Source organism: Salmo salar, chromosome ssa17 (genome assembly GCF_905237065.1).
Source record: "Salmo salar chromosome ssa17, Ssal_v3.1, whole genome shotgun sequence".
In the NCBI taxonomy this organism is placed as follows: domain Eukaryota; kingdom Metazoa; phylum Chordata; class Actinopteri; order Salmoniformes; family Salmonidae; genus Salmo; species Salmo salar.
Genome location: NC_059458.1, coordinates 75,088,800 through 75,110,345, shown reverse-complemented (window position 1 = coordinate 75,110,345; position 21,546 = coordinate 75,088,800). Strand labels below are relative to the sequence as shown.

Below are 21,546 nucleotides of genomic sequence, written 5' to 3'. Positions count from 1 at the left end.
GTGTATCTGTGAGTGCTCTGTAAGCAGGGCTGGATATTAGGTATCTCTCTATCTGTGTATCTGTGAGTGCTCTGTAAGCAGGGCTGGATATTAGGTATCTCTCTATCTGTGTATCTGTGAGTGCTCTGTAAGCAGGGCTGGATATTATGTATCTCTCTATCTGTGTATCTGTGAGTGCTCTGTAAGCAGGGCTGGATATTAGGTATCTCTCTATCTGTGTATCTGTGAGTGCTCTGTAAGCAGGGCTGGATATTAGGTATCTCTCTATCTGTGTATCTGTGAGTGCTCTGTAAGCAGAGCTGGATATTAGGTATCACTCTATATGTGTATCTGTGAGTGCTCTGTAAGCAGGGCTGGATATTAGGTATCTCTCTATCTGTGTATCTGTGAGTGCTCTGTAAGCAGGGCTGGATATTAGGTATCTCTCTATCTGTGTATCTGTGAGTGCTCTGTAAGCAGGGCTGGATATTAGGTATCTCTCTAGATGTATCTTTGAGTGTTTTATAAGCAGGGCTGGATATTAGGTATCTCTCTATCTGTATCGGTGAGTGTTTTATAAGCAGGGCTGGATATTAGGTATCTCTCTATCTGTGTATCTGTGAGTGTTTTGTAAGCAGGGCTGGATATTAGGTATCTCTCTATCTGTATCTGTGAGTGCTCTGTAAGCAGGGCTGGATATTAGGTATCTCTCTATCTGTGTATCTGTGAGTGTTTTATAAGCAAGGCTGTTTATTAGGTATCTCTCTATCTGTGTATCTGTGAGTGTTTTATAAGCAGGGCTGGTTAATATGTATCTCTATATCTGTGTATCAGTAACTGTGTCTTATAACCATTCCAGGGCTGGATATTATGTCTGGAAGAGCATGATGAGTTTAGTGTCTCCTGCTGAGCCTCAATTTCTACAACCACCCTGTATTCCCCTTTTAATCTGACTCAGTTTAGGTATCCCATTAATCCTCATATACTCAAACATGTTAAATCTGGGGATATAACCCTTAGTAGAGAGGCCTGGCTGTGTGTGTGGCTGTGTGTGTGTGGTGTCTTTGACCCAATGAGAGAAAACGTGAGTGTGGAACTGTGTAATTCGGTCCAGATCTAAGAATAGTAATGTACTGTGGTTGAGTGTGAGGCTGACCGCGTGTTTATGGGTAGCTCCATTTTATACAGTAAGTACACTGTAAAAAATACAGTCCTGTTGTTTTTAAGGTCATTTACGTGTTAGTTACTGAAAAAAAGGGACACTATGTTACTGTAAACTTTACAGTAATGTACTGTTAAACTAAAGTTTCTGTAGGACTCTGAGTTTTACCTTGTGAGGAAAAACTCCTAGTCCTGTTCATGAGAGTAGAGGGCCAAGCTGACAGATTGTGTCTCCCACTGGCGTGTAATGACTGTTTAATAACTAATCAATCCCCTCTTTCTCCCTCTCCTCTCTCTAGGTGGGCATCTGTGGACGCACAGGAAGTGGAAAGTCCTCCCTCTCTCTGGCCTTCTTCAATATGGTGGACGTGTTTGAAGGTTAGTCTGTCTCTCCTGTGATTCAGGTGTAGAAGGCCTCTGAAGCTGTGGACAGGAGCCTTGATGCTCAGACCTGGCACTCGTTACACAGCTCCCTCAAAGTGACTGTCTGGTTTTACTTTACAGTAGATTGAAAGAAGTGGTTGTACAAAACCCTCTCACAGTCCTCCTCACAGCCCTCCTTACAGTCCTCCTCACATGCCCTCCTCACAGTCCTCCTCATAGTCCTCCTCATAGTCCTCCTCACAGTCCTCCTCACAGTCCTCCTCACAGGCCCTCCTCACAGTCCTCCTCACAGTCCTCCTCACAGCCCTCCTTACAGTCCTCCTCACAGGCCCTCCTCACAGTCCTCCTCACAGTCCTCCTCACAGGCCCTCCTCACAGTCCTCCTCACAGGCCCTCCTCACAGTCCTCCTCACAGTCCTCCTCATAGTCCTCCTCACAGTCCTCCTCACAGGCCCTCCTCACAGTCCTCCTCATAGTCCTCCTCACAGTCCTCCTCACAGTCCTCCTCACAGCCCTCCTCACAGTCCTCCTCACAGTCCTCCTCACAGCCCTCCTTACAGTCCTCCTCACAGGCCCTCCTCACAGTCCTCCTCACAGTCCTCCTCATAGTCCTCCTCACAGTCCTCCTCACAGTCCTCCTCACAGGCCCTCCTCACAGTCCTCCTCACAGTCCTCCTCACAGTCCTCCTCACAGTCCTCCTCATAGTCCTCCTCATAGTCCTCATCACAGGCCCTCCGACTCTTTTTCAGTAGGGAAGTGCTAGTGGACATAACATAACTATGGTGACTGCAACCAAACGCTGACACCAAAGGTCAAACTATTTCCTTGACCTTCCTGTCCCAAAGTGCCCTTTCAAAAGTCAGAGGGAGGCTGATGTTATAATATGGTCGTTAGTTTGAGTGGAGCTGTGTTTATTCTCATCTGATAAAGGGAAATAGGTCCTCTGCTGAAATCCATAGCCTCCTTTTAGTTTCCTCTGTTTACACATTACGGCCCTGTGGTCACTGTCATCCTGACATCCTATGATGATGTCATATTTAGTTGTCCTTTGTACACAACTTTCTGCAGGGGGCCTGTTATTGTTAGTATGCATATCTCCAGCCTCTGGTCAAATGTCATAAATAGAATAATCAAAACATAATGTTCTGGATTCATTTTCCTACGTTGAAGATCAGTTTGTCAGAATCCACTGATAAACAATCATAGGATAATATTCAGGTTTTACTCTGTCTGAATAATCTTTGTATTTACACCGCTCCTACTCAGCCAAGTCAGACAAACCTATCTTTCACCAAACCCAACAATACATGCTCTCTTTCCACACGAGCACTGCTGCCGCAGACAAATGTATTTTACTTAACAATGAATTAAGACACATATTTGTTCCCAGTGTCCCCTTATAAAGGCAGAGGGAGCGAGCTTGAACACTACGATGTTGACTGTAGTCGTACTAATAGACTCACCAGTGGACATTCTTGGGAAGATAATGTCCCCAGAAATAGACTAAATAAATAGAGTAGAAACATGAAATATGTTCAGTGAGTAATGATAATAAATGTGATGTTCAGTTTACTTGTGTATTCTCCTACAATATACAGAACAGAATGGCATCAACAACCAGACCATATATGCTTTGATGCTCTCTCTCTCTTTCTGTATCTCTCGCTCTCTCTCTGTCTGTATCGCTCTCTTTCGCTTGCTCTTTATCTCTCTGTCTGTATCTCTCTGTCTGTATCTCTCTGTCTGTATCTCTCTGTCTGTATCTCTCTGTCTGTATCTCTCTGTCTGTATCTCTCTCTCTCTCTCTCTCTGTCTGTCTGTCTGTCTGTCTGTCTGTCTGTCTGTCTGTCTGTCTGTCTGTCTGTCTGTCTGTCTGTCTGTCTGTCTGTCTGTCTGTCTGTCTGTCTGTCTGTCTGTCTGTCTGTCTGTCTGTCTGTCTGTCTGTCTGTCTGTCTGTCTGTCTGTCTCCTCTCAGGGCAGATCATCATTGATGGTATAGACATCTGTAAGTTGCCCCTTCAGACCCTGAGGTCTCGTCTGTCCATCATCCTCCAGGACCCGGTGCTGTTCAGCGGATCCATCCGGTACGTCGGCTACGTGTAGAACCTTAGAATGTTAGAACACTTACCAGGACACTGTACGTGCAGTGAAGAACCAGGTGTGTGTGTGTCTGTGTGAGAGCCAGCCAGTGTGTGTGTGAGCCAGTGTGTACGTGCAGTGAAGAACCAGGTGTGTGTGTGTGTCTGTGTGAAAGCCAGTCAGTGTGTGTGTGAGCCAGTGTGTACATGCAGTGAAGAACCAGGTGTGTGTGTGTCTGTGTGAGAACCAGTCAGTGTGTGTGTGAGCCAGTGTGTACGTGCAGAACGTTAGAACCAAGATACTGGGTCAGCACCACGTGCTCTGGCCGCTGACAATCACAGACATGCACACAAGAACTCGCCCGGAAGCTGACATAGGAGACATATTATTGCGAGCACACACACACACACACACACACACACACACACACACACACACACACACAGAGGCAGTGAAGGATCCAGTGTAACACAAGCAGACAAGGCCAATAAACAGTAACTTCCTCATGTCTCTCAGTGGAGAAATAGATGAGTAGATTATAATCAATGGATAATCAATGGATAATCAATGTATAATCAATGTATAATCAATGTATAATCAATGCCACCTTTGTTTACACACAGCGACTGCCATGAGGACTACAGTGTTGTGGTTTAGGAAGTTGAACAGATAACCGTCTGCCTACACACGGGTAGAAAACAACTTTAGTGTTCTATGATATATTGTTCAGAAGACAATAACAGAACAGTAACAGTGGGCCTAATTCAGTTTAATTTATGAAGTAAAAATGAAGCTATACAAATGTTTGTTTGGTTAAAATATGAAACTCCTCAGCAGATGTCATGAAAGTTCATCCCGCTCCCAGGACATTGGATAGTCTCTCTCTGCTCTCTCTCTCTCTGCTCTCTCTCTGCTCTCTCTCTCTCTCTGCTCTCTCTCTGCTCTCTCTCTCTCTCTCTCTCTCTCTGCTCTCCTCTCTCTCTCTCTCTCTCTCGCTCTCTCTCTCTCTCTCTCTCTCTCTCTCTCTCTCTCTCTCTCTCTCTAGTGCCACAGCTTGAAGATGTTTGGAGTATTAGCAGATAACTGAGCTGCTGTGTTTGTTATAAAACACAAAGAGCCTGTGGTGTTTATTTAGAAAGACGTTCTCGTCCCGATAAGAAATAACAACCCATCCAATGTGGCAGTAAGTGAGAGGACCGTGCGCTGAGCCAGCCCGTTGCCATGGCGATGTTTCCATGAACAGAGGCCTTGGGTGATTGGTCCTACAATAACACAGTGTCGATGGCAGTTAGAGAGAGACAGCCAGAGCTACTATAGATGCCTCACCATGGTTAACGATTGCCACATCATTAGACCCAGTGGAACAGTTGTAGTACGAGATAGTGTGGCAGTGAGTGAGGATTCCCTCTGGCTGTGTGCTGCGGGAGTTTTAGCTAAGAGGATGGGCCCCAGTCCAAACACTGGGCCATTGCCTGTTATGGTCATCCACAGACAGCAGTGGGTTCTCTCTCTCCTGCCTGGTCTCTCCCTGTCTGTTTGTCTCTCTCTTCCTCTCTTTCTCTCTGTCCCTCTCTGACTCTCTCTCTGTCCCTCTCTCTGTCCCTCTCTCTGTCTCTCTCCGTCTCTCTCTCCGTCTCTCTCTCCGTCTCTCTCTCCCTCTCTCTCTGTCTCTCTCTCTGTCTCTCTCTCTGTCTCTGTCTCTCTCTCTGTCTCTCTCTCTGTCTCTCTCTCTGTCTCTCTCTCTGTCTCTCTCTCTGTCTCTCTCTCTCTCCGTCTCTCTCTCCGTCTCTCTCTGTCTCTCTCTGTCTCTCTCTGTCTCTCTCTGTATTTCAGAGAGTAGCTGTACTGATGTAATGTCTCCCTGGCAGGTTTAACCTGGACCCAGATAGTACCTGTACTGATGTAATGTCTCCCTGGCAGGTTTAACCTGGACCCAGATAGTACCTGTACTGATGTAATGTCTCCCTGGCAGGTTTAACCTGGACCCAGATAGTACCTGTACTGATGTAATGTCTCCCTGGCAGGTTTAACCTGGACCCAGATAGTACCTGTACTGATGTAATGTCTCCCTGGCAGGTTTAACCTGGACCCAGATAGTACCTGTACTGATGTAATGTCTCCCTGGCAGGTTTAACCTGGACCCAGATAGTACCTGTACTGATGTAATGTCTCCCTGGCAGGTTGAACCTGGACCCAGAGCGTACCTGTACTGATGTAATGTCTCCCTGGCAGGTTTAACCTGGACCCAGATAGTACCTGTACTGATGTAATGTCTCCCTGGCAGGTTTAACCTGGACCCAGAGCGTACCTGTACTGATGTAATGTCTCCCTGGCAGGTTTAACCTGGACCCAGAGCGTACCTGTACTGATGTAATGTCTCCCTGGCAGGTTTAACCTGGACCCAGAGCGTACCTGTACTGATGACAGACTGTGGGAGGCGCTAGAAATCGCCCAGCTGAAGAACATGGTCAAAGCCCTTTCTGGGGGACTGGGTATGTATGTGTCTGCCTACCTGCCTGCCTGCCTGCCTGCCTGCCTGCCTGCCTGCCTGCCTGCCTGCCTGCCTGCCTGCCTGCCTGTCTGTCTGTCTGTCTGTCTGTCTGTCTGTCTGTCTGTCTGTCTGTCTGTCATATCTAGGGCTGTAATACTGGGAATCCAACAACTGGGATTTGGGGAAAGTGTTTGGAATTTGGCAACCTGCAACCACACAATCTGGCAACCTGCAACGACACAATCTGGCCACCTACAACCACACAATCTGGAAACCTGCAACAACACAATCTGGCCACCTGCAACCTCACAATCTGGCAACCTACAACCTCACAATCTGGCCTCCTGCAACCTCACAATCTGGCAGCCTGCAACCACACAATCAGGCAGCCTGCAACCACACAATCACGCAACCTCAAACCACACAATCTGGCCACCACAATCTGGCAACCTGCAACTACACAATCTGGCAGCCTGCAACCGCACAATCTGGCAGCCTCCAACCACACAATCTGGCCACCTCCAACCACACAATCTGGCCACCTCCAACCACACAATCTGGCCACCTGCAACCACACAATCTGGCCACCTCCAACCACACAATCTGGCCACCTCCAACCACACAATCTGGCCACCTCCAACCACACAATCTGGCCACTTCCAACCACACAATCTGGCCACTTCCAACCACACAATCTGGCCACCTCCAACCACACAATCTTTGGGAAAGCATATTGGAGGGAAAAACTAATCAGAGAGTATGCTGCTAAAATGTGAGATTTCAGGAAGACGATTGCCTTAATAACAAGTGTGTGTGTGTGTGTGTGTTCCAGACGCGGTGGTGACAGAGGGAGGGGAGAACTTCAGTGTGGGTCAGAGGCAGTTGTTCTGTCTGGCCAGAGCCTTCGTCAGGAAGAGCTCCATCCTCATTATGGACGAAGCCACTGCATCCATCGACATGGCAACGGTGAGCTCACACACCCTAACAGCCATGTACCCTTCATCACTAGCTCTTTAGTGACATTATGATCAGATGTTTCATTTTCTGCTCTTTTTTTACAGACAGATCTATGACATTACTTTCACCTCATATGGGTACAAACATAAAGCACAAGTATAATGTCAGATACATTATAAAAACACAAACCAGACATCTTTATATTTGTCCTCCTATTACGTGTTTATTATTTGAGTTGCCAGGGTTACATATGACATTCATTATTGAGCCCTGTACATAGAGGTTTGGTCAATAGCAGAACACATGTCCATGTATTTCAACCAGCCACATACTCTTCATTAGGCCACCAGTTTGGAAATGAAGCACTGATTTCCATTAAAGCCTGAATCCTTAGTTGCTACATCCATTTTTGGACTTATAAATGATATGTAGCCATTGATTCTTAAAGAACATAACTGATAAATGCCTCATGAGCTCAGTTCAACTGTCGTCCCCCATCAGAACCCAAAATATAACCTTGTTTTACTCCAATGTTTGTAAACGATGTAAATGTAAACAAACACTGTATAGCCTCAAAACATGTTTACAACTATAATGTTGATATCATGGATGGTCAGTCCTTGCGTCCACAGCTCTGTCTATGTATTTGAGAGGGATTCCATTCTCCAGCCCCATCCTGAGGCTGGGAGAACACGTTGTTATTGTTTCAATTAAGGATTCTATCTTTAGGGGCAGTTTTGTTGCGATTGTTGTGCAACAGTGAGGGCCGTCACTCTCCTCCAGCCTCTCAGGTTTCAGTCCGGAGGCATGCATAGTTCATAGCTCCAATCCCTGGCAGTTTATATATAAATTACTGGCAGTTTAAATATAGAGTGTGCGACTCTCTTTATTAGTTTTTGTTATAGGGACAAGCAGGCCAACATCAATCTGAGGTCATTACGGTCACAGCCGTAGCATTAACCTTTGACCCTGACAGGTACACTCTATCAAACTACCATCACACTGATGCAGACAGCGAAGAGGGGACAGCACTCACAGTGTAGTGACATTGCTGTGGAGTGTATATGGCTGTATCTAAGACTGTGCTCCAGATGACACACTATTCCCTATAAAGTGCACTAAGAGCCATAGGGCTCTTGTCAAAAGTAGTGCACTATGCAAGGAATAGGGTGCCATTTGGTCCACGACCAAAAGAGCTGACCTACATGTCATTTCTCACCCCTATAGGAGAATGTCTTACAGAAGGTGGTGATGACAGCCTTCGCCGACCGAACAGTCGTCACTATTGCAGTAAGTCTGTAACAGCCTGTAGGTCATTAGGTAGAAAGGTCAGATCTAGAAGTTATTCTCTGTATAGATGTGGAGACTCCTCTCGCTCTGCTCTCTCTCTCTATGGATCAATCATTGGAGAAAGCATAGAGACTAGGACTAGCTGATTTCTCCTAGCTTTTAGATTTCCTCCTCTCCTTCATCCTATCTTTCCAATGTCTCCTGTTTCATCATACTGTACCTCTGCTTCTCATATCTCCAAATGCTCCTCATATCTCCAAATGCTTCTCACGCCTCCAAATGCATTTACGGACCGATTCAGAGTTGAGATAAGGCGCAACTCGAACATTCCTGTAAATAATTGATCGATGACAGTGGGAGACTGATGAAAATTCAAGTTAAGAGTGCTGCAGATCTCAACTCTGAATCGACACGTTAGCCTCTCGAGACTCAAACAGCTTGTCTGTTGTCCTTCCTTCACCTGTCTTCTTTTCCTTGTTTTCCCTGTCTGTCTGTCCTTGCTCCTCTCCTTCTGTCTTCCCATCTATCCTTTGTTCCTTCTCTCCGTTCTGGCACCCAGCACCTGGTGTCCTCCATCTTGGAGGCTGAACAGGTGCTGGTGTTCTCCGCGGGGCAGCTAGTGGAGTGTGACTCTGCAGTCAACCTGCTAGCACAGCAGGACAGCCTCTTCAGTGTCTTAGTGAGGACTCACAAGTAGGCCCTGTCCCAGCCTGCCTTCCAGGCCTCTACAGCCTCCCGGGTTGGTACTGCATGCTGTCTGAGACCACTGTCAGGGGGTTAAAGAGAGATACTACATCTAATCTGTCTGGGGGTTAAAGAGGGGTACTACATCTAATCTGTCTGGGGGTTAAAGAGGGGTACTACATCTAATCTGTCTGGGGGTAAAGAGATACTACATCTAATCTGTCTGGGGGTTAAAGAGAGGGATACTACATCTAATCTGTCTGGGGGTTAAAGACGGTTACTACATCTAATCTGTCTGGGGGTTAAAGAGGGGTACTACATCTAATCTGTCTGGGGGTAAAGAGATACTACATCTAATCTGTCTGGCGGTTAAAGAGAGGGATACTACATCTAATCTGTTTGAGGGTTAAAGACGGTTACTACATCTAATCTGTCTGGGGGTTAAAGAGATACTACATCTAATCTGTCTGGGGTTTAAAGAGGGGTACTACATCTAATCTGTCTGGGGTTTAAGAGATACTACATCTAATCTGTCTGGGGGTTTAAGAGATACTACATCTAATCTGTCTGCTGGTTAAAGAGAGATACTACACCTAATCTGTCTGGGGGTTAAAGAGAGATACTACATCTAATCTGTCTGGGGGTTAAGGAGGGGTACTACATCTAATCTGTCTGGGGGTTAAAGAGAGATACTACATCTAATCTGTCTGGGGGTTAAGGAGGGGTACTACATCTAATCTGTCTGGGGTTTAAGAGATACTACATCTAATCTGTCTGCTGGTTAAAGAGAGATACTACATCTAATCTGTCTGGGGGTTTAAGAGATACTACATCTAATCTGTCTGCTGGTTAAAGAGAGATACTACATCTAATCTGTCTGGGGGTTAAAGAGAGATACTACATCTAATCTGTCTGGGGGTTAAGGAGGGGTACTACATCTAATCTGTCAGGGGGTTAAAGAGAGATACTACATCTAATCTGTCAGGGGGTTAAAGAGAGATACTACATCTAATCTGTCAGGGGGTTAAAGAGGGATACTACATCTAATATGTCTGAGGGTTAAAGAGGGATACTACATCTAATCTGTCTGGGGGTAAAGAGAGATACTACATCTAATCTGTCTGGGGGTAAAGAGAGATACTACATCTAATCTGTCTGGGGGTTAAAGAGATACTACATCTAATCTGTCTGGGGTTAAGGAGAGATACTACATCTAATCTGTCAGGGGGTTAAAGAGGGGTACTACATCTAATATGTCTGAGGGTTAAAGAGGGATGCTGCATCTAATCTGTCTGGGGGTAAAGAGAGATACTACATCTAATCTGTCTGGGGGTAAAGAGAGATACTACATCTAATCTGTCTGGGGGTTGAAGAGAGATACTACATCTAATCTGTCTGGGGGTTTAAGAGATACTACATCTAATCTGTCTGGGGGTAAAGAGAGGGGTACTACATCTAATCTGTCTGCGGGTTAAAGAGAGATACTACATCTAATCTGTCTGGGGGTTTAAGAGAGATACTACATCTAATCTGTCTGGGGGTTTAAGAGATACTACATCTAATCTGTCTGCTGGTTAAAGAGAGATACTACACCTAATCTGTCTGGGGGTTAAAGAGATACTACATCTAATCTGTTTGAGGGTTAAAGACGGTTACTACATCTAATCTGTCTGGGGGTTAAAGAGATACTACATCTAATCTGTCTGGGGTTTAAAGAGGGGTACTACATCTAATCTGTCTGGGGTTTAAGAGATACTACATCTAATCTGTCTGGGGGTTTAAGAGATACTACATCTAATCTGTCTGCTGGTTAAAGAGAGATACTACACCTAATCTGTCTGGGGGTTAAAGAGAGATACTACATCTAATCTGTCTGGGGGTTAAGGAGGGGTACTACATCTAATCTGTCTGGGGGTTAAAGAGAGATACTACATCTAATCTGTCTGGGGGTTAAGGAGGGGTACTACATCTAATCTGTCTGGGGTTTAAGAGATACTACATCTAATCTGTCTGCTGGTTAAAGAGAGATACTACATCTAATCTGTCTGGGGGTTTAAGAGATACTACATCTAATCTGTCTGCTGGTTAAAGAGAGATACTACATCTAATCTGTCTGGGGGTTAAAGAGAGATACTACATCTAATCTGTCTGGGGGTTAAGGAGGGGTACTACATCTAATCTGTCAGGGGGTTAAAGAGAGATACTACATCTAATCTGTCAGGGGGTTAAAGAGAGATACTACATCTAATCTGTCAGGGGGTTAAAGAGGGATACTACATCTAATATGTCTGAGGGTTAAAGAGGGATACTACATCTAATCTGTCTGGGGGTAAAGAGAGATACTACATCTAATCTGTCTGGGGGTAAAGAGAGATACTACATCTAATCTGTCTGGGGGTTAAAGAGATACTACATCTAATCTGTCTGGGGTTAAGGAGAGATACTACATCTAATCTGTCAGGGGGTTAAAGAGGGGTACTACATCTAATATGTCTGAGGGTTAAAGAGGGATGCTGCATCTAATCTGTCTGGGGGTAAAGAGAGATACTACATCTAATCTGTCTGGGGGTAAAGAGAGATACTACATCTAATCTGTCTGGGGGTTGAAGAGAGATACTACATCTAATCTGTCTGGGGGTTTAAGAGATACTACATCTAATCTGTCTGGGGGTAAAGAGAGGGGTACTACATCTAATCTGTCTGCGGGTTAAAGAGAGATACTACATCTAATCTGTCTGGGGGTTTAAGAGAGATACTACATCTAATCTGTCTGGGGGTTTAAGAGATACTACATCTAATCTGTCTGCTGGTTAAAGAGAGATACTACACCTAATCTGTCTGGGGGTTAAAGAGATACTACATCTAATCTGTCTGCGGGTTTAAGAGAGATACTACATCTAATCTGTCAGGGGGTTAAAGAGAGATACTACATCTAATCTGTCTGCTGGTTAAAGAGAGATACTACATCTAATCTGTCTGGGGGTTAAGGAGGGGTACTACATCTAATCTGTCAGGGGGTTAAAGAGAGATACTACATCTAATCTGTCAGGGGGTTAAAGAGAGATACTACATCTAATCTGTCAGGGGGTTAAAGAGGGATACTACATCTAATATGTCTGAGGGTTAAAGAGGGATACTACATCTAATCTGTCTGGGGGTAAAGAGAGATACTACATCTAATCTGTCTGGGGGTTAAGGAGGGGTACTACAGCTAATCTGTCAGGGGGTTAAAGAGGAGTACTACATCTAATCTGTCTGAGGGTTAAAGAGGGATACTACATCTAATCTGTCTGGGGGTAAAGAGAGATACTACATCTAATCTGTCTGGGGGTAAAGAGAGATACTACATCTAATCTGTCTGGGGTTAAAGAGGGGTACTACATCTAATATGTCTGAGGGTTAAAGAGGGATAGTACATCTAATCTGTCTGGGGTTGAAGAGAGATACAACATCTAATCTGTCTGCGGGTTTAAGAGAGATACTACATCTAATCTGTCAGGGGGTTAAAGAGAGATACTACATCTAATCTGTCTGGGGGTTAAAGAGAGATACTACATCTAATCTGTCTGGGGGTTAAAGAGAGATACTACATCTAATCTGTCTGGGGGTTAAAGAGAGATACTACATCTAATCTGTCTGGGGGTTTAAGAGATACTACATCTAATCTGTCTGGGGGTTTAAGATATACTACATCTAATCTGTCTGGGGGTAAAGAGAGGGGTACTACATCTAATCTGTCTGGGGTTAAAGAGATACTACATCTAATCTGTCTGGGGGTAAAGAGAGGGGTACTACATCTAATCTGTCAGGGGGTTAAAGAGATACTACATGCAATCTGTCTGGGGGTAAAGAGAGGGGTACTACATCTAATCTGTCTGGGGGTTTAAGAGATACTACATGTAATCTGTCTGGGGGTAAAGAGAGATACTACATCTAATCTGTCTGGGGGTTAAGGAGGGGTACTACATCTAATCTGTCAGGGGGTTAAAGAGAGATACTACATCTAATCTGTCAGGGGGTTAAAGAGAGATACTACATCTAATCTGTCAGGGGGTTAAAGAGGGATACTACATCTAATATGTCTGAGGGTTAAAGAGGGATACTACATCTAATCTGTCTGGGGGTAAAGAGAGATACTACATCTAATCTGTCTGGGGGTTAAGGAGGGGTACTACAGCTAATCTGTCAGGGGGTTAAAGAGGAGTACTACATCTAATATGTCTGAGGGTTAAAGAGGGATACTACATCTAATCTGTCTGGGGGTAAAGAGAGATACTACATCTAATCTGTCTGGGGGTAAAGAGAGATACTACATCTAATCTGTCTGGGGTTAAAGAGGGGTACTACATCTAATATGTCTGAGGGTTAAAGAGGGATAGTACATCTAATCTGTCTGGGGTTGAAGAGAGATACAACATCTAATCTGTCTGCGGGTTTAAGAGAGATACTACATCTAATCTGTCAGGGGGTTAAAGAGAGATACTACATCTAATCTGTCTGGGGGTTAAAGAGAGATACTACATCTAATCTGTCTGGGGGTTAAAGAGAGATACTACATCTAATCTGTCTGGGGGTTAAAGAGAGATACTACATCTAATCTGTCTGGGGGTTTAAGAGATACTACATCTAATCTGTCTGGGGGTTTAAGATATACTACATCTAATCTGTCTGGGGTAAAGAGAGGGGTACTACATCTAATCTGTCTGGGGTTAAAGAGATACTACATCTAATCTGTCTGGGGGTAAAGAGAGGGGTACTACATCTAATCTGTCAGGGGGTTAAAGAGATACTACATGCAATCTGTCTGGGGGTAAAGAGAGGGGTACTACATCTAATCTGTCTGGGGGTTTAAGAGATACTACATCTAATCTGTCTGGGGGTTAAAGAGATACTACATCTAATCTGTCTGGGGGTTAAAGAGAGATACTATATCGAATCTCTGGGCGTTAAAGAGAGATACTACATCTAATCTGTCAGGGGGTTAAAGAGGGTTACTACATCTAATATGTCTGGGGGTAAAGAGAGGGGTACTACATCTAATCTGTCTGAGGTTAATGAGGGATACTACATCTAGTCTGTCTGGGGGTAAAGAGAGGGGTACTACATCTAATCTGTCAGGGGGTTAAGGAGGGGTACTACATCTAATCTGGCTGGGGTTAAGGAGGGGTACTACATCTAATTTGTCTGGGGGTTAAGGAGGGGTACTACATCTAATCTGTCTGGGGGTTAAGGAGGGGTGCTACATCTAATCTGGCTGGGGTTAAGGAGGGGTACTACATCTAATCTGTCTGGGGGTTCAAGAGGGATACTACATCTCGTCTGTCTGGGGGTTAAAGAGATACTACATCTAATCTGTCTGGGGGTTTAAGAGATACTACATCTAATCTGTCTGGGGGTTAAAGAGGGGTACTACATCTAGTCTGTCTGGGGGTTAAGGAGGGGTACTACATCTAGTCTGTCTGAGGGTTAAAGAGGGGTACTACATCTAATCTGTCTGGGGGTTAAAGAGGGGTACTACATCTAATCTGTCTGCTGGTTAAAGAGGGGTACTACATCTAATCTGTCTGGGGGTTAAAGAGGGGTACTACATGTAATCTGTCTGGGGTTAAGGAGGGGTACTACATCTAATCTGTCTGGGGGTTAAGGAGGGGTACTACATCTAATCTGTCTGGGGTTAAGGAGGGGTACTACATCTAATCTGTCTGGGGTTAAGGAGGGGTACTACATCTAATCTGTCTGGGGGTTAAGGAGGGGTACTACATCTAATCTGTCTGGGGGTTAAGGAGGGGTACTACATCTAATCTGTCTGGGGTTAAAGAGGGGTACTACATCTAATCTGTCTGGGGTTAAAGAGGGGTACTACATCTAATCTGTCTGGGGGTTAAGGAGGGGTACTACATCTAATCTGTCTGGGGGTTAAGGAGGGGTGCTACATCTAATCTGGCTGGGGTTAAGGAGGGGTACTACATCTAATCTGTCTGGGGGTTCAAGAGGGATACTACATCTCGTCTGTCTGGGGGTTAAAGAGATACTACATCTAATCTGTCTGGGGGTTAAAGAGGGGTACTACATCTAGTCTGTCTGGGGGTTAAGGAGGGGTACTACATCTAATCTGTCTGAGGGTTAAAGAGGGGTACTACATCTAATCTGTCTGGGGGTTAAAGAGGGGTACTACATCTAATCTGTCTGCTGGTTAAAGAGGGGTACTACATCTAATCTGTCTGGGGGTTAAAGAGGGGTACTACATGTAATCTGTCTGGGGTTAAGGAGGGGTACTACATCTAATCTGTCTGGGGGTTAAGGAGGGGTACTACATCTAATCTGTCTGGGGTTAAGGAGGGGTACTACATCTAATCTGTCTGAGGGTTAAAGAGGGGTACTACATCTAATCTGTCTGGGGGTTAAAGAGGGGTACTACATCTAATCTGTCTGCTGGTTAAAGAGGGGTACTACATCTAATCTGTCTGGGGGTTAAAGAGGGGTACTACATGTAATCTGTCTGGGGTTAAGGAGGGGTACTACATCTAATCTGTCTGGGGGTTAAGGAGGGGTACTACATCTAATCTGTCTGGGGTTAAGGAGGGGTACTACATCTAATCTGTCTGGGGTTAAGGAGGGGTACTACATCTAATCTGTCTGGGGTTAAGGAGGGGTACTACATCTAATCTGTCTGGGGGTTAAGGAGGGGTACTACATCTAATCTGTCTGGGGTTAAAGAGGGGTACTACATCTAATCTGTCTGGGGTTAAAGAGGGGTACTACATCTAATCTGTCTGGGGGTTAAAGAGGGGTACTACATCTAATCTGTCTGGGGGTTAAAGAGGGGTACTACATCTAATCTGCCTGAGGGTTAAAGAGGGGTACTACATCTAATCTTTCTGGGGGTTAAAGAGGGGTACTACATCTAATCTGTCTGGGGGTTAAGGAGGGGTACTACATCTAATCTGTCTGGGGGTTAAAGAAAGATACTACATCTAATCTGTCTGGGGGTTAAGGAGGCCTACTACAGCTAATCTTAGCAGTTGACTCTTGTGGCTGTGAGATAAGACTAAATGAAAATACATTCAGGTATCTGTTATTTGTTCTCAGCACAGTTTCTCTCTCTCTGTCTGGCTACATTACAAATCAAAGCTGCATTGCATCCCTTCCTCTTTTTTTGTGTAATTAAACAATCAATCGAATGTAATGTAATGTAATGTGTGTGTGTGTGTGCGCGCGCGCGCGTGTGCGCGCGTGTGTACATGCGTCTGTGTGTGCGTGCGTCTGTGTGTGCGTGCGTCTGTGTGTGCGTGCGTCTGTGTGTGCGTGCGTCTGTGTGTGCGTGCATCTGTGTGTGCGTGCGTCTGTGTGTGTGTGTGCGTCTGTGTGTGTGTTCTTCATGCAGCATCGTGTCCACACCATCCTGGAAGCTGACCTGGTGATCGTGATGAAGCGAGGGAACATCTTAGAGATCGACAAACCAGAGACCCTTCTGGAGAACGAGGACGGCATGTTTGCTTCCTTCGTCAGGGCTGACATGTAGGCTCACACACTGTCAGCCAGCACACCATCAGTCAGTCTATCTATCAATTAATCAGCCTCCTCAGTGTTTCCCACAATGCTTAGGTGGGGCGCAGAGTTCCAGATATTATTACCATTATTGACTGAAGCTCATACTGTAGGTTTTAGACGGGGGAAATGGAGCCAGGCCGGTTGACCACCTCCACTTGGTAATGGTAGGGGAAACACTGCTTCCCAAAGCACCACTGATGGCCTTCTTCTGTTGATTATTGGTAATGTATTAGTTATTGAGTGATTGATTGATTGATTGAATGAGTGACCTATTAACTTGGTTGTGTAAGGATCACAATCGGTCGTATAATATGATTACAATTTTACAAAGCTTTACTTAAATGTTTTACGTTTAAATGATATCTTTTGTTACACTTATTACTAGATGATGTATGTGTATATATATATATATATATATATATGTATATATTTTACACCATTATTCATAGGTAAGCAATAAGCAGGTATAATGTAGTATTACTACATTGGTACGAACACTGTAGGGTATATCGCTGGAGCATTTTTAGCCCGGTGACCCTTTGTCTGTCTGATTAGATGCGATGCTGACTGAACCATGGGACTGTGGACATTTAGTGGTCACTGACTCCTCTTTGAAAAAGGACAGCTTTCACCGAATGGGTGTTCTCTAAAGGACTGAATCTTAATGTGCACGCCTAACTTCAACTTATACAGAACTGGTGTACTGTAAACCATACATTCATGTCAAGATGTATGTGAAAACTTGGAGTTATGCATGTTGGTGTTAAGTTAAGATCCAGACCTAAATGATAAGGGAAGATTCCGCTTTCTTCTGCCTACCATAAGCCAGGCCAGCGTTAGTTTCTACCATACATGGTGCTGGCTGGTGTAATTGGTAAGGAAAGTGGTTTATATTTTCAGTATTAAACCTGGTTTCTGGGGAGCTGTGCCACTGTCCCACTGTAGTACCTGAATATTTATAGTTATTTTGCATATCGAACAATGAGAATTTTATATTGACTTCTTTGTATTGTATTATAGCCTGAATGCCAAACTGATTGTTGTAAGGTACACTTTGAAGAATTTCAGTATCTGTTTTTACCACCATACTGCTGTGTTGTTTTGTTTGTCAGTGTAAAGCGGTTTCTCATCTCAAGAAATTCATTTTTAATTAATTCTTCATTCTTATTCAATCCCAAACTCATGACCCAGAATTCCTGCACTACTTTCCTTACACACGTGTGGGATGTTTTCCCACTCATGTTTTCAACTCAAGACGCCCTCTCTATAATCTATGAATGGGTAGGCGTCTTCTAGCCTGGTTGAACAAGCCTGAACCATTGTTTCGTTTAGCTTGGATTCCAGGCTAGGTGTCTCCCCTCAACCTCCCTACTCTCCATTGTATACATTATAAGTGAGTAGCAGCTAAGTATATTTAATGTAGCTTCTGCTGTGGCGGGGGTCCATGTAAAGGCCAAAGGTCAACAACATGGCCCCTATAGTGTGGCTGCTATCCTTCACCAGAGTTGTCTTTTTATGGGCAAGCAGCACTTTGGAGTCAGTCAGTCTGTCAGAAAGTGTGGAGACACAACACTCACCCCTCTCTAGAACGATGACATCATAAGAGCAGAATACCTATAGATATAGAGCACTGTTAAACAGTTGAAGTCGGAAATTTACATACACCTTAGCCAAATACATTTAAACTCAGTTTTCACAATTCCTGACATTTAATCCAGGTAAAAATTCCCTGTTTTAGGTCAGTTAGGATCACCACTTTATTTTAAGAATGTGAAATGTCAGAATAATAGTAGAGAGAATTATTTATTTCAGCTTTTATTTCTTTCATCACATTCCTAGTGGGTCAGAAGTTTACATACACTCAATTAGTATTTGGTAGCATTGCCTTTAAATTGTTTAACTTGGGTCAAACGTTTCAGATAGCCTTCCACAAGCTTCCCACAATAAGTTGGGTGAATTTTGGCCCATTCCTCCTGACAGAGCTGGTGTAACTGAGTCAGGTTTGTACGCCTCCTTGCTCGCACACGCTTTTTCAGTTCTGCCCACAAATGTTCTATGGGATTGAGGTCAGGGCTTTGTGATGGCCACTCCAATACCTTGACTTTGTTGTCCTTAAGCCATTTTGACAGAACTTTGGAAGTATGCTTGGGGTCATTGTCCATTTGGAAGACCCATTTGCGACCAAGCTTTAACTTCCTGACTGATGTCTTGAGATGTTGCTTCAATATATCCACATCATTTTCCATCCTCATGATGCCATCTATTTTGTGACGTGCACCAGTCCCTTCTGCAGCAAAGCACCCCACAACATGATGTTGCCACCCCCGTGCTTCACAGTTGGGATGGTGTTCTTCGGGTTGCAAGCCTCCCCCTTTTTCCTCCAAACATAACGATGGTCATTATGGCCAAACAGTTCTATTTTTGTTTCATCAGACCAGAGGACATTTCTCCAAAAAGTACAATCTTTGTCCCCATGTACAGTTGCAAACCGTTGTCTGGCTTTTTTATGGCTGTTTGGAGCAGTGGCCTTTTCTTTTCTGAGCGGCCTTTCAGGTTATGTCGATACAGGACTCGTTTTACTGTGGATATAGATACTTTTGTACCTGTTTCCTCCAGCATCTTCACAAGGTCCTTTGCTGTTGTTCTGGGATTGATTTGCACTTTTCGCACCAAATTACGTTCATCTCTAGGAGACCGAATACGTCTCCTTCCTGAGCGGTATGACGGCAGCGTGGTCCCATGGTGTTTATACTTGCATACTATTGTTTGTACAGATGAACGTGGTACCTTCAGGCATTTGGAAATTGCTCCCAAGGATGAACCAGACTTGTGTAGGTCTACAATTATTTTTCTGAGGTCTTGGCTGATTTCTTTTGATTTTCCCATGATGTCAAGCAAAGAGGCACTGAGTTTGAAGGTAGGCCTTGAAATACTTCCACAGGTACACCTCCAATTGATTCAAATGATGTCAATTAGCCTTTCAGAAGCTTCTAAAGCCATGACATAATTTTCTGGAATTTTCCAAGTTGTTTAAAGGCACAGTCAACTTAGTGTATGTAAACTTCTGACCCACTGGAAATGTGATACAGTGAATTGTAAGTGAAATAATCTGTCTGTAAACAATTGTTGAAAAAATTACTTTTATCATGCATGAAGTAGATGTCCTAACCGACTTACCAAAACTATAGTTTGTTAACAAGAAATGTGTGGAGTGGTTGAAAAACGAGTTTTAATGACTCCAACCTAAGTGTATGTAAACTTCTGACTTCAACTGTATAGTCTAGGAGAATGACATTGGAGATGAGTGGTAAGCTATTGTCCCTGTGATGAATTTGAAGGCAAGGCTGTGGTGTGTAAGGCTATCTGACTGTCTGTTAATCCTACACTTCTAAAAAAACGGTTCCAGAAGGGTTCTTTGGCTGTTCCCATAGGAGAACCCTTTTGGTTCCAGGTAGAACCCTTTTGGATTTCATGTAGAAGCCTCTGTGGAAAGGGTTCTACATGGAACCCAAAACTGTTCTACCTGGAACCAAATAGGTTCTACCTGGAACCAAAAATGGTTCTTGAAAGGGTTCTTCGGGGGCCGATTTTGTCTTGAGCGGATGGTCGGGGGGCCGGAACATAATTACTAATAATTTGTAGACTGCAAATTGACCGCTAGAAGCCCAAACATATAATGTTTAACTAAAACATAATAATTTTCAACCTTGCTTACATTTGTATACGATCACATTATGTCTCTATTACGGTATGTGTAATAGAGGGGAGTAGATGGGAATAGATTTCTTAAATTAAAATCACTTGGAGCTGATTTCCTGTTGGAGCTGATTTCCTGGGGGGGGGGGAATCCTGTTCTATGGGGACAGCCGAAAAAAACTTTTTAGGTTCTAGATATAAACACACAGCAGCGTTGCAGTTCTTGATACACTCAAACTGGTGCGCCTGGCACCTACTATCATACCCCGTTCAAAGGCACTTAAATATTCTGTCTTGTCCATTCACCCTCTGAATGGCACACACACACACACACAATCCATGTCAATTGTCTCAAGGCTTACAAATCCTTATTTTACCGGGTCTCCTCCCCTTCATCTACACTGATTGACGTGGATTTAACAAGTGACATAAATAAGCAATTATAGCTTTCACCTGGATTCACCTGGTCAGTCTATGTCATGGAAAGAGCAGGTGTTCTTAATGTTTTGTACACTCTACTTATAGATCTATAGTAATTCAGACTGCAGATATCCTTGATCCATATCACAGAGATTATATCATCTTCTCTGCTTTTACTATTTATATTTTCAATGTGCACAGATATATATGTTCAAATATTATCAATAATAATCAATATAATTCCGAGACTGCAGGTTGTCTTTTTCCATTTTATTGTGGGCTTGTGTCTGTCTTATATGTACATTGTGTATAATTAACAGATGTTTTAAATATAGACACATTTGATCGTTACACTGTGTGCCTACCTTTTTTACACTTCAACTGATAATAAAAATGTGCTTTGAGTTGAAAGTGCTTTTTGAGTTTAAAACGCTCACACACACACACACACACACACACACACTACACCTCCTCGCTTACTAAATGGCGCCATCTCTTGGTCATCAATGGGAAGCGGACCTATCCTAATAATTAATCCCTATAATAATGTAATAACACAGCAATAATTAGCTAACTGTTGGAAAACAAGTCATTTTTCTATCACACTTGCCTGGTTTAAAAATAAAACATCAATGATATTTTAATTTGGACCCAGTAATGGGATGGTTTTAACCATTACCTCAAATACCGGTGTTGATGAATTAACTAAACATAATTTCCAACGGGTACACATATATTGTTTTGCTTTTAAATCAATAAAACAAAAACACAATACAGAAGTAATTACTGGGGTTTCCTCTTTGTTGAACAAAGCCAGCAGTGCATTGCATCCCGCCCATAGAGTGGAGCAGCT

General features: G+C 43.8%; 1 protein-coding gene across 9 annotated transcripts in view; it reads left to right on the top strand.

Annotated features, from left to right (window-relative positions):
• abcc9 (ATP-binding cassette, sub-family C (CFTR/MRP), member 9) overlaps positions 1-17,665 on the top strand; it is a 76,650-nt gene extending 58,985 nt beyond the window's left edge. For 6 of the 9 annotated variants that reach the window (XM_045700153.1, XM_045700152.1, XM_045700154.1 and 3 more), the window contains 6 exons: positions 1,440-1,518; positions 3,501-3,609; positions 5,993-6,096; positions 6,928-7,061; positions 8,280-8,342; positions 16,411-17,665. In XM_045700153.1, the coding sequence (XP_045556109.1) occupies positions 1,440-1,518; positions 3,501-3,609; positions 5,993-6,096; positions 6,928-7,061; positions 8,280-8,342; positions 16,411-16,548 (627 nt within the window). In that variant the 3' untranslated portion in view covers positions 16,549-17,665. The other 3 variants (XM_045700150.1, XM_045700157.1, XM_045700158.1) reach the window with 3 other exon arrangements.
• Positions 17,666-21,546: the final 3,881 nt, after the last annotated feature.